This window comes from Manis javanica, chromosome 3 (genome assembly GCF_040802235.1).
Source record: "Manis javanica isolate MJ-LG chromosome 3, MJ_LKY, whole genome shotgun sequence".
NCBI lineage: Eukaryota > Metazoa > Chordata > Mammalia > Pholidota > Manidae > Manis > Manis javanica.
Window position 1 is genome coordinate 66,672,792 of NC_133158.1, and position 13,734 is coordinate 66,686,525.

Genomic DNA, 13,734 nt, shown 5'->3' on the forward strand with positions numbered 1-13,734 from the left:
TCAAAGCAGACAGCATTGTTTCACATATTTGTTATCTTATCTTGGATGCATGGTATTATAGACATTTGAAATACAAGGAAATGGAAAATATGGTAATATTAATGAAACACAATCAACTCTCTTGAGGAATACTTAATCAAAGGAGGAGATACACATCTAAATTAAACTGCTGTGTAAGAATACAAAATTTTGGCTCAAGCAGATCTCTAATATAGTAAGTATTTTTCCATGAAAAGTAAGTTTTTATTTAAAAAGTCTATTTTCCCCCACAGTCCACCCAAAAATGTTTTTTTTTAGAGCCCGGCCACAGAGTTGGAAAGTGACAGTTACATCGTAACTTTGGCGTGCACATTAACAGAGTTGGCTGTGCCCGAGGGCTTCTCCAACAGCTTATTGTCTGTGTTAGTTTCCTGACTGCAAATTCCAGCAGCTCTATCAGCTATGGGGACATTTCAGCGGGTGTGAAAATGGCCACTTGCTGTTTTCCTCCCACTTAACCCTCAGCTTCTTCTTGTTACTCATAAGAAAATTCATCTAAAAGTAAGATAACGAAGTAAAACAAATAAAATAAAAATATATAGAAATAAGAAAAAAATTGTTTAATTTTTATTTCTGGCCATTCAATTCAACATCTCAGCTGTCTGGAATAAAGATTATAAAGGTGACTTTGGCTTAATATTTTAGACAACTTGGACATTTCATCTTGAAGAATTTGTACAGAAAAAGTAGCTTAGATTGGAAGATCAGCAAATCTCCCTTCTATATAGAAATGTTCCCACGCTCTTGTTCTTATTTTTTTCTCACAGAAGACTTAAACAGTTAAGCAGCTTGTCAGAATCAGCCTGAAGTGAAACAGTGGGAAATAAAGAAAAAGAAATTTAAATTACATGGTTTTGTGTTTCTGCTACATAGATGGCTATGAAGCACTATGAAGGAAGTCTGAAGTCTTTGTTTTTGCTCTTGTGACTTTCATAACAGGTGTCACTTGCACCACTCACCATTTTTTAGATAATTTTCTTTTATTATAGCCTTTTTCATTAAAAAAAGAGAAAGAAAAGAAAGATATCTCTGTAGTAAACCATTAAGTTTCTGTCTTTTTCAGGCATCCTAACAGTTATGAGGTGACATCTCATTGTGGTTTCATTTGCATTTCTCTGATGATTAGTGATGTTGAGCACCTTTTCATGTATTTGTTGGCTATTTTTATGACTTCTTGGAAAAATGTGTATTCAGGTCCTTTACCCATTTTTTAAAATGGATTATTTGTTTTTTTGATTTTGAGTTAATCTGAGTTCCTTGTACATTTTGGATATTAACCCTTCATTGGATATGTGGCTTGCAAATAGTTTATCCTATTACGTAGGTTGTTTTTTCAGTCTGTTGATGGTCTCCTTTGCTGTGCAGCAGCTTTTTAGTTTTATGAAGTCCCACTTGTTTATTTTTGCTTTTGGTGTCAAATCCAAAAAAATCACCACCAAGACCAATGTCAAGTTGTTTAACCCCCATTTTCTTATAGGAATTTTATGGTGTCAGGTGGTATGTGCAAGTCCTTATCACATCTTCAGTTAATGTTTGTGGATGGTGTAAGAGAAGGGTCCAGTTTTATACTTTTGCATGGGGCTGTGTAGTTTTACCAGAACCATTTACTGAAGAGACTATCCTCCCCCCATTTGTATATTCTTGGCTCCTTTGTTAAAAATTAGTTGACCATATATGCATGGGTTTATTTCGAGGGTTTCTATCCTGTTCCATTTATCTATGAGTTTGTTTTTATGCCAATACAATTTTTGATTTGTTTAGATTACTATAGCTTTGTGATATACTTTGAAATCAGGAAATGTGATGACTCCAGTTTTGTTTTCTTTCTCAAGATTGCTTTGGCTACTCAAGGTCTTCCATGCTTCCATACAAATTTTAGGATTGTTTTTATTCTATTTCTATGAAAATTACAATTGGAATTTTGTTAGGGTTTGCAATGAATGTGTAGATTGCTGGGGGGAGTATGGACCTTTTAACAATATTAATCCTTCCAATCCATGAAAACAATATCTTTCCATTTATTTGTGTCAATTTCTCTCATCATTGTTTTATAGTTTTCAGTATACAGATCTTTCACCTCCTTGGTTATATTTATTCCTAAGTATTTTTTTCTTTTTGATGCTATTGTAAATAGGTTTTCTTAATTTCTCTTTTAGTAGTTTGTTGTTAGTGTATACAAATACAACTGATTTTTTATATTTTGTAATCTGCAACTTCACTGAATTTGCTTATTCTCAGTTTTTTGGTGGAGTCTTTAGGGTTTTCTATATTTAATATGTCATATGCAAACAGACATTATTGCTTCCTGCTTTCTGATTTTAATACTTTTTTGCTTGACTAATTGCTCTAGCAAGAACTTCTATTATCTTGAATAACATTGGTGAGAGTGGGCATCTCTGTCTTGTTCCTGATCTCAGAGGAAGAGCTTTTCCCCAGTGGGTATGATGTCAGTTATGAGCTTCTCTTGTATGACCTTTATTATGTTGAGGTACATTCCTTCTATGCCCAATTTATTGAGGGTTTGTATCATGACAGGATGTTGAATTTTATCAAATCCTTTTTCTACATTTAGTCAGATGATCATATGATTTTTATTCTTCATTCTGTTATATGATGCATCATGTTGATTGTTTTGTGGATGTTGAACCATCCTTACATCCCAGGAATCCCACTTGATCATGGTGTATGATGCTTTTAATGTATTGTTCAAAATTGGTTTGCTAGTAATTTTGTTGATATTTTGCATCTATATTCATCAGGAATATTGGTCTGTAATTTTCTTTTCTTGTTTCATCCTTGTCTGGCTCTGTTATCAGTGTAATGTAGGCCTCATAAAAATGAGTTAGGAAATGTTCCCTCCTCTATTTTTGGAAGAGTTTAATAAAAACTGGTACTGTTTAAATGTTTGGTAGAATTCATCAGGGAAGCCATCTGGTCCTGTAACTTTTTTTGTTTGTCAGGAGGATTTTAATAATTCAGTTTCCTTATTAGTATATGGTTTGTTCAGATTTTCTAATTCTTCATGATTCAGTCATGGTAGGTTTGTATGTTTGTAGGGATTCATCCATTTCTTCTAGATTATCTAATTTATTAGCTATAATTGTTCATAGTAGTTCCTGATGATCTTTAGTATTTGTGTTATCTATTGTAATGTCTCTTCTTTCTTTTCTGATTTAAGTCTTCTTTCTTTTTTGTTCTTAGTCTAGCTAAAGGCTTGTCTGTTTATCTTGTCAATATACCCGTTCTTAGTTTCTTTTATTTCTTTCTTTCTGTATTCTTTCTAGTCTTACTTCATTCATTTCTACTCTGATCTTAATTCCTTCCTTTTAACTTTGGGCTTAGTTTGTTGTTCTAGTTCTCTGAGGTGTATAGTTAGGCTGTTCATTTTGATGATTTTTTTTCCCTTAATGTGTAAACATCACTATAAACTTCCCTCTTAAAACTGTATCTTTGCTATATCTTGTAAGTTTTGCTATGTTGTGTTTCCAATTTCCTTTGTCTCAAGGTATAGTTTCCCTTCTCATTTCTTCCTTGACCCATTGGTTGCTCAAAGGCATGTTGTTTAAGACTCACATATTTGTGAATTTTCCAGTTTTCCTCTTGTAAATGGTTTCTAATTTAATAACATTGTGGTGTTAAAAGATGCTTGATATGATTTTTGATCTCTTAAAAATTTCCTAAGACTTGTTTTGCGGCTATCGTATGATCTGTCCTGGAGAACATTCCATGTGCACCTGGGAAAACTAGGCATTTTACTGCTGTCTGTATGTGTCTTTTAGGTCCATCTGATCTAACATGTGGTGTAGGTCCAGTGTTTCCTCACTCATTTTCTGTATGGATGACCTATCCATTGTTTAAAGTGGGGAATTAAAGTCCCTGACTTTTATTTTATTGCTGTCAGTTTCTCTCTTCAGAATGTTAGTATTTAGATGTGCCAATGTTGAGTATGTAAATACTTACAATTGTACATCCTCTTCATGGATTGACCCCCTTATCATGATATAATGACCTTCTTTGACTTTTGTTATAATTTTTGACTTACTGTTTTATCTAATTTCCTTGCTCTTTTGTTTCCATTTGCATAGAATATCTTTTTCTATCCCTTCACTTTCAGTGTCTGTGTGTCCTTAAAGCTGAAATGAGCCTCTAGTAGGCAGCATAGCCGGGTCTTGTGTTTTTGATCCATTCCACCACTCTGTCTTTTGATTGGAGAATTTAGTGTATATACATTGAAAGTAATTGGTAAGTGTGGACTTACTGTTACCATTTTAATTGTTTTCTGGCAGTTTTATTAACTCCTTTGTTCCTTGCTTGCTTTCTTCATGATTTGATGATTCTCTGTAGTGGCATGTTTTGATTCTTTTCTCCTTATCTTTTGTTTTATCTGTTATAGGTTTATGCTTTGTGATTACCATGAAGCTTAGATAAAAACATCTTGAGGTTATTTCAGTTTAAGCTGATAACTTCAACTGCATACTAAAGCTCTACATTTTTACACTCCTCCCATCAGTTTAATGTGTTTGATGTCACAGTTTACATCTTTTTATATTGTATAGTTTTATATAGTTTTTAGTACTTTTGCCTCTTAATCTTTAGAGTTATAAGTGATTCTCACCTACCACCATAACAATATTACAGTATTTCAAATTTAACTACATAGTTACCTTTACTTTGATAGCTTTATAGTTTGATATGTTTTCATGTTACTAATTAGTGTCCTTTTGTTTTGGAAGAAGTTCCTTTAGCCTTCCTTGTAAGGCTGATCTAGTGGTGATGGACTCTTTCAGCTTTTGTCTGGAAAATTCTCTCTCCTTCAATTCTGAAGGACTCCTTTGGGTGGGTAGAGTATTCTTGATTGGAAGGTCTTCAAATATATCATCCCACTCCCTCTACTTGTAAGGTTTCTGCTGAAAAATCCACTGATAGTCTCATGGGAGCACCCTCACATATAACAAGTTGCTTTTTCTCTTGCTGCCCTTAACATTCTCTCCATGTTTCTGATTTTTGAAAATTTAATTTTCATGGTGCCTTGGTGTGTGTCTCTTTAGATTCATCTTTCATTGGTACTCTTTGAGCTTCCTGGACCTGGATGTCTGTTTTCTTCCCCCAGGTTAGGGAAATTTTCTGCCACTATTTCTCTGAATAAGCTTTCTGTCCCCTTCTTTTCCTTCCTGAACCCCCATAATGTGTATATTTGTCCCTTTGATGGTGCCCAATGAATGCCTTAAGCTGTTTTCACTGTTTTTTCATTCTTTTTCTTTTTGCTCCCCTGATTAGATGAATTTGGCTCTGTTTATTTTGGCCCCTTTCTTCTGTTTCAACTAGGCTATTGTTGAACTCTAATGCATCTTTCATTTCAATTACTGTATCCCTCAACTGTATAATTTGTTGCCTTTTAATATTTTCTTTTTGTTGAATTCTCTTTGTTCATGCATTGCTCTCCTGAACTCAGTGAGCATCTTTATGACCATTATTTTGAACCCTCTATTGGGTAAAACCGCTTAGCTCCATTAAGATAGGTTTTAGAGCTTTATCTTGGTCTTTTGTTTGGGACATATTCTCCTGTTACTTCATTTTTCTTGCCTCTCTCTGTTGGTTTCTGTGAATTAGTTAAAACAGCCACCTCTCCTAGTCTCAACAAGTGGTCTCATGTAGGAGATGAACCTCGTTAGTCAGCCCAGCCCCACTCCTGGCTGTCTCTCAAACCTTTGTGATCCTATAAGCTGCCATCTTTGTTTTTAGTAGTTCCCAGTAGTTGAGTGTGTGCCAAGATCTATCAGTGTCTCTAGAGGCATGCTATGTTGAAGCTGGACTTTCAGGAAGCATCTTATGAGGTATGCAGTCAAACCCTTCTCAGAGAAAAACTGGCAGATGGGTGTGTTTCCCTTTTCCCTCAGGGCTGAGCCACAGCGGGGCAGGGGTAGGCGTGATAGCCACAGCAAGTGCTCACATCCATTAAGAACCATTTCTTTATTTGCTATAATCTTGTGTTTTCATGGACACAAGCCTCATGGGCTTGCAGAGCTAGGTTTTGAGGGGGTCCTCCCTTGGGTGGTTGTCTTAATAAAAGTTGATGCACTGTATGTGCCATCTAAACCGTTCACTCCTCAGGGAGATACTGAGAGTTGTGTTATATGGCATTGTGCCAGGGACAGAGTTTATGGCAAGAGTGTGTTTCAGCCTTTCGTAAGCATTTCATTAACCAAATATAGAAAAGTCACTCAGCTACTTTTAGAATTTCTTTCAGAGGGAATCGCTCTGTATAGGTATACATTCAGTGCATTCAGGGGAGGAGGGAAGTTGAGGAGCCTCTTACTATGGTACCATCTTGGTCTCTCCTCAGCATTTTTATTTTTTTCCAGAAAGAACTAGAGAAGCAGAAGAGAATTAAGAGGAACCAGCAACTGGAAGCAATAGCCAAAGAATATTATGAAAGGGTGTTGCTAAGGAAAAAAGGTCTAGAGCCTTGGAAGAGATTGAGAATGCAAAGCAAACAAAACATCCAGGTATAGTGTCATACTCTTTTTTTCCCCCAAAATTATAGAATGGATTTTTCAAATAGGATAAATACCACTAGGCTTTGGGGCTTGGTAATTTAAAAGCCAGCGAGATAAATGAATTGAGTATGTGTATTTCTTTGTTTTGGATAAGAGTTTAGATTTGGTCTTTCAAGGTAGAGAAAGTCTTCTGTAGTTGAATGGGTTGGGGAGAAAAACAGAGTAAAATTTTTTATTAGAGATCTCTGAGGTAAGATGAATAGAGGCTTCTCTCAATTTTAGCAGTACTTAAAGATAAAAATAATTACCATAGGTATATTAGGTTTCTGCTCCAATAAACCTACATAACAAATAGCTCCCCAAATCAGTGGCTTACAGTTTGAACATGTACTTCTCACTCATGTCTGTGGGCCAGCTGTGGATTAGGTTCAGGGTTCTCCATAGCCTCTTTCTGGTGCCAGCAGCTATTCAGGGCATGCTTTTCACCTGGCAAATATCCGAGTTATAAAAGCCAAACCCAATTATGTAAATCCATATGAAGCCTTTGCTTAATAATAAATCATGTCCACTGACATTCCATTGGCCAAAGCAAGTGATAGGGCTGAACTCAAGGTCACTGAAGGGAGAAAGGCTCTGTCTACTCAGTTGGGAGGCACTATGAAATCACATACACAGAGTATGGACATATCATCCTATGATGGGGCACAGTAATCCACTTTACCACACAAAAATACCTGAAATCAAATACTACTGAAATTCAAATTTATCCAGTATATAGAACATGGCATTCAACTAAAGGATCAAGAAGCTCAAAATAGACAAAATGTTATCTTTAGAATTCTATTTAATAATAAGCTCAGTTATGTATACCAGTTATGACCACTCTTATTACACATTTGGTCAATACTGAAAAGTAGGCTAGTAGTTTTGGTTATGAAAACCAGGATTAAAGATGAATAACGCTTTATATTATAACAACCTCACTAAACTGAGTAATGCTGCAGGTTCTACCTGTGAATGTGACAAGCTGCTTTTTTTCCCTCCCTAGTCAATCTATACTCAGCCTTTAGTCTGTTTTCTTCCTATTTTCACACTTCCTTTCCTTATTTTCCCTCAATGCTTTTTACAGTGTTGTTTTCTCTGTTCCTGATTTTTTTGTCCTCAGCCTGTTTACCAGTAGTTCTGGAGTTACTAAGTTTTCCAAACCAGTGAGGAGCCAGTTTGTGGTGGTCACGCCTGAGGGCAAGGGGATCCATCCTATTGGAAGCCTGGACCCATCTGTGCCCCAAGCCATTGTTATCTTGCTTTAACTTCTTCCTAGTAACAATGTGGAGGGTAACTAAGGGCTGAGTCCTTAGTTTTCTGAGTGAGTGAATCTGGGAATGCAATTTGTTTGCAATTTGAATTGAAGTTTGCTTCTTACAATATACTACCAGAAAGATTGGTCACAACAGCTTGCTATCCAATTGAGTGTTCTTAGTTTTATTGTGTTTTAAGTAGCTTTTGTCAGTTTTTTATTTTGCTTTTAATTATTAATACACAAAGAAAAAGCAGGCAGGGAGTGGAAAGACTCACTCTTATATTCTTATCAGTTTGTCTTTTTTGGTCCTCATTTTTGACTGAGTGAAATCAACAAAGGTATAAAATTTAGAAACAAACTTATACCTGTGAGTGACTAACCAAATTAAATTTTTTAAAATGTATTCATAAGAGTATAAAAATAGGAACAGGAGTCTGAGCTCAAAATGGTTTTAAAATAGAAAATCCCAATTAAAATAACAACAGGTAAATATAATTTCCAAACTTTCTTGTTCATAAAACTATCTGAAGACCTTACAAAAATGCACATTCCTGATCCCACCTCCAGATATTCTCAGTAGGTCTGGGTTATTGGCTTGGGGGTGCTGGGGGTGCTATTTTTATATTTTTTAAAAGTAGCCCAGGTGATTCTGACACAAGTGGTCTGAGTACATTTTGAGACTCACCTCTTAGTTCATAACAGGTATTATTAGTTTCCTATTGCTATTACAACAAATTACTGCAAACTTAGTGGCATAAAACAAATTTATTATCTTAAAATTCTGGAGGCCAGAAGTCCAGAACCAGACTTATTAGGCTAAGGTCAGAGTGTCAGCGGGGCAAGTTCCGTCTTGTGGTTCCAAGGGGAAATCTGCTTGCCTTTTCACTTTGTAAAGAAGGGGAGCAAAGCGCTGAGGAGAACTGACTTGGTGAGGTCACACAGCGTGCTGGTTACAGAGCCAGCATGGAGCTCAGCACCCACTTCCTCCGGGAATCCTGCCGGGTTCTGGCATGCTTTGAGCGGGGTAGGAATCAGATTGTATGTAGATGCCAACTACCAGTTGAAGTAAAAAAAAATAAAGAGCAGTAAAAGTTCTAGGGGACAGTGAGAGAGGGTTATTATCTTCACCTATCAGTTTACTTCCAGGAAGGAGTAAGAAAATTAAGAAAGAAGAGTCCAGTTAAAAGAGTTCCTAACTGGTTTATAACTTTTTCAGGATAGTTGCTTAGTATTTTCACTTAAACTCATGAATGCACTGTAGGCCATTTATTCCAACTACCATTTTCAGAACTTCCAAGAGACCTTTTGATAATCTTTTTTTCTCTTCCTGGTTGTCTGTTTTCCAGAGGGTAAAGAGCAGGGGCAGTAGGAGGCTGTATGTTTGTGGCTCCCCTTGCCTTTTGGTCCCCAGGCTGGCCTAAGTCAGAACAGCAGCAGTCTCAGGTGCCACAGAGGCCTCCAGGGATGGTCATTTTGGCCAGTAAATATGCTTGCCAAGAGATCCACTGAGATCAATCACATTCACAGTGCTGAGTGGCTGGAAAGGCTTAGAAAAATGTGTAATTGTCTGGAAAGGACTAAGAGAGAAATGTCTCTCCCTCCTACCTCTTGAGAGAATGTACGTTACTTTTTAAAATCTATGAACTGAGTTATATGTTTATTTTGATAGAATGATACTCTAAGCCTTTTAAAAGACATTAAATTATTCATCATTATATTCTATCAAATGGTTTTGTGGTTCATTGATAATGTCTGAATTTCAATGCTGGTGACAGTTCATTCTATAAAACTAATTGAAAGTATTGGCATTTCCTCAATCATACAGTGGTTAAGTACATAATAAAGAGAGGTTTGTTATGAAGGTGCCGTCTAAGCTCCAGAACAAATGGATAATGTTGTCAACTGCTCACTTCAAAACTTGGTGCAAGTGAAATAATGGCTTTGGAGATTGTTTATTACATTTCCCTAATACCAGCCAGTCACTGTGGTCTTTAGGGAGTCAGTATTTAAAGACTATGCATGTTATGAATCTAAAACTCCCATTATAATAGGGTTAATAATCAAAACTTTTAGGACATAGGCTGAATATCCTTAATGTTATTCCCTGCCTATATGTGGTTTACAGCATCATTTGCCATGGTAATGTGTTTCCTTTAATAATTTAAGATAGAAGGAATAATTTACTTTTCTCATTTAAAAAATTGTCCAGGTGGCCAAAGAACACCACTCTTTGGCCCTACAACGGAAATGCCTGCTGACCTGGTTCCAATGTAGTCAGGAGAGCCTGGCTAGGAAGACAGTGCGGGCTGATCAATTCTATTCCCAAATATTGCTTAGGAGAGTCATGCGGAGCTGGCTGAAGGTAAGGCCACAGGGAATAGAACTTAAAATACATGTCTCTGCTCAATCCTGTGTAAGAAAATTACATGGAACCCGTAATGTCTATAGTCATTCTGTTTTTTACAAGAAAAATATAAAATACTCAATCTAATTCATTACTTTGAAATTGATATGAAAATGTCAAAGTTTTTGTTAGTATAAAATCTTAAACATGTTTTTCTTCACACAGTGTTCATCTCTCTAAACTGTAACATATCATTACATCAGCTTTTGTTTCTATACTCATTTCTTGTCCCGTAATTCTCCAGTGATTTTACTAAAACCTACCCCCTTCAATCTTACAATGGTTTCTACCCGCCTAGTTCCATTATTATTTTTTTAATCCACTACAGAGGGTGTTATCTTGGCTGCTCTGTTATCTTTTTCTCCATAAGTCTCCAGTATCCTTTGTTCCTTTGATTCTCTCTTTTGTATTGTTTGCTCTAATTCTTCATTTATTTTATTTGCCTCTCTTCTGTTCCTGTCCTCATCCCCAGTACCTGACTGATCTGGAGGAAGAAGTACACAAACTGTATGTACGTTTTCTTCAGAAAAAGGTTTTCAAGGCCTGGTTTAACATGGTCACAATGGTCAAGATGGATTCTCAGAGCAAGTACGAGACTGCAGTGGAGCACAGCCACAGGTGAGGTTTTGATCTCTAAGGAAAGTCTCTCACTGACTTCACAATTGGTGTGTAATATTTTCTATGCCTGGAAAATGTCCAAAAAGAGGTGGAGGCTATGAGAGCTGGACACATAGAGATACCACCAAGCAGGTGTGGAAATCCCAGCCTGCCCACCCACCCACATGGTGAAGGCAGGCTGGCAAACCCTCTGGAACCCCAGGGACCCCATCTTTGAAATGCCTGCCCTCTTTACCTCACAGGGACGGGAAAGAGAATAAACTAATATGAAATACATGAAACACACCTAAGCAAATACACTGTGTTCTTTATTGGTCAGGTAGGTTTATCTTTTAAGTTCAGTTTTTTCCAAATATTGTGAAATATAACACAAATACAGAAGTGCTTAAATCATACAAAAACAACTTAATGAATTATTTCAGACAGCCATGTCACTACCACTGAAGTCAAGAAGTAGGACACTGTTGGTTCCTAGAAGTCCCTATAGGCTCCTTTCCAATCACAAGCCTTGCCCCTCCCTCCTGCAGGGAAACTACTCTCCTGACTTTTATGATGACAGTTACTCCTTTTTTACTTTTTTTTTTCTGTTTACTTTTACCTCCTAAGTGTACAAGCTTCAAGGCAATAGTTTAGTTTTGCCTGGTCTGGAACTCTATGTGAGTGGAATCAGAGTGTATGCCATACTAATATTTATAATACAGTGGTGTTTCTTACTTAATCCAGCATCCTCGGGGAATAAGGTATTCCAAAAATTAAGACTTTTCTGTTCCCTAATTTACAGCAACTTGAAAGTAAATATTCTAAATTTCATCATACACTTCCCTTTGAGAGTAAACAAATGATTTTTCCTTTTTTTTGGTGATGGGGTAGGCATATGCCTTCCAGTTCTAAGGTGGGAAGATAGTTGTGTAGGTGTAGAGGCACCCTTTTCTCACTCACATTCATTTTTGGTTGCTTTGTTTTCATTTATGTGTGTACATCTGCTTTTTAAGAAAGTGTACCTATCTGTTGCCATTAGAGTGCCCACCACCAGCAAGACCTACTTGTCCTTGTTTAACTTAAAGCTCACTGAACTTGGTTGGCTGGGAAAATACAAGCAAGTTGATTTTAATTTTATATAAAATAAAAGAAATAGGCAGTGAGTAAAAGTCTCAGAGAACCTGCCTTTGAACAGGTGCTTGGGCTTTAAAGTTTGAGGTTTAGGACTCAATGTCTTAGTGACCCTGGACAAATAATCTTTTGAAGCCTCCCCCTTCCTTTTCTCTAAAATGAGGATACGGATAATGGGAGGTGAGTACAGGATGGTGGCCTGGAAAGAACCTGAACCCATCTCTTCCACATAGACCTCAAATCTGTAGCTACATGTGGGGCAGTTCATCCTGAGGGAGAACTAAGGCCTGACTGAGCACCTTCTGCACAATGAGGGACAAAAAGACCACATAAACAGGAGAAGAGATGGAGACATGGTAATGGAGGGAGCCCCACCCCCAACTCGACCCTGTACTGAGGAGGAATATCACTGACGGACCTGAGTATAGATTCTCTTGCCATGGGTCACAGGAAGGAGCCAAGATTTAAAGCAGTTTAAATACCAGCCACACTAGAGGTGAAAGAAAGGAATTTTCAGAACTAAAGCCCACACCTAATGGTGGGAAAACTACTAGAACTCTCTCCAGGACAGGAGATGCTGGCAAACACCACTGTTTATCTTCTCCCTATGTATTGATAATGCAGGTGGGAGCAAGGTCAGAGTGTACACACCAGCTCCAGATTTAACCTAGGTGGTCTCTTGGGTCCAACCTGCACCCATACACCTGCCTGAGATCTAGCAGTCCCACCAAGGTGGTACTAACGTGACTCCCACGTTGATTTATGTTACCCATGTTCCCTCCATCCCCAGCTGCCCCATTAGTGGGGCCCCCACTGGTGCCCACCTGGGAGACCTGCACACTGCACCAGTCTACCTCTGGCTGCCCTTCTGTGTGACACTGGCCAGTGCCCACACAGGAGAACCCTGGACTAAACTCCTTTGCCCCTAGCCACCTACAAGTGCAGTCCTGGCTGGCACCTGTTAGGGAAACCCCTGGCCCATGTCCTGGGAAATTTAGCACTGGAACATCCCAGCCCACACCCACCCAGCCTTCAGCCAGCCAGCCAAAAACACCAGGCACACACAGTCTAGCCAGGGGACATTCCTACACAAGCCACTCCTTTAAGATTGGGAGAGGTAGCCCTTTCACCTAACCTATAGAAACAAAATAGAGGAGACTGAATATGCTTGAAACAAACAAACAAAAAAAGACAAAAACTTCAGAAAAATAACCAGAGTTAAGCAATCTACCTCATAAAGAATTTAAGGTAAGTTATAAAGATGTTCACCAGACTTGAGAGAAGAATGGATGAACTCAGTGAGAACTTTGACAAAGACACAGAAAACATAAAAAAGAACCAATCAGAAGTGAAGAATAAAATAAATGAAAAATATACCAGAAGGAATCAACAGCAAATTAGAGGCTGTAGAAAAATGGATAAGCAATCTGGAAGACAGAGTAATGGAAAGCACTCAAGCTGAACAGCAGAAAGGAAAAAGAATCAAATGAGCATAGGATAAGGGAGCTCTGGGACATCAAACATCCTAACACACACTATAGAAGTCCCAGAAGGAGAAGAGAGAGAAAGGGGGTAGAAAACTGAATTTGAAGAAATAATAGCTGAAAACTTCCCTAACTTGTGGAAGAAAATAAGACATCCAGGTCCAGGAGTCACAAAGAATCCTGAACAAGATGAACACAAAGTGTTCCAGACCAAGACACAGAGTAATTAAAATGTTAAAGATCAAAGACAAAGAAAGAATCTTAAAGCAACAAAAGAAGAGC

The 13,734-nt window shown here is 37.6% G+C and overlaps 1 protein-coding gene across 2 annotated transcripts in view; it reads left to right on the forward strand.

Moving 5' to 3' along the window:
* Positions 1-13,734, forward strand: part of CCDC191 (coiled-coil domain containing 191) — a 101,297-nt gene that overhangs the window by 79,224 nt on the left and 8,339 nt on the right. For both annotated transcript variants that reach the window (XM_073231647.1, XM_073231648.1), the window contains 3 exons: positions 6,402-6,545; positions 10,046-10,198; positions 10,713-10,858. In XM_073231647.1, coding sequence (XP_073087748.1) covers positions 6,402-6,545; positions 10,046-10,198; positions 10,713-10,858 — 443 coding nt within the window. The remainder of the gene's footprint in view (positions 1-6,401; positions 6,546-10,045; positions 10,199-10,712; positions 10,859-13,734) is intronic.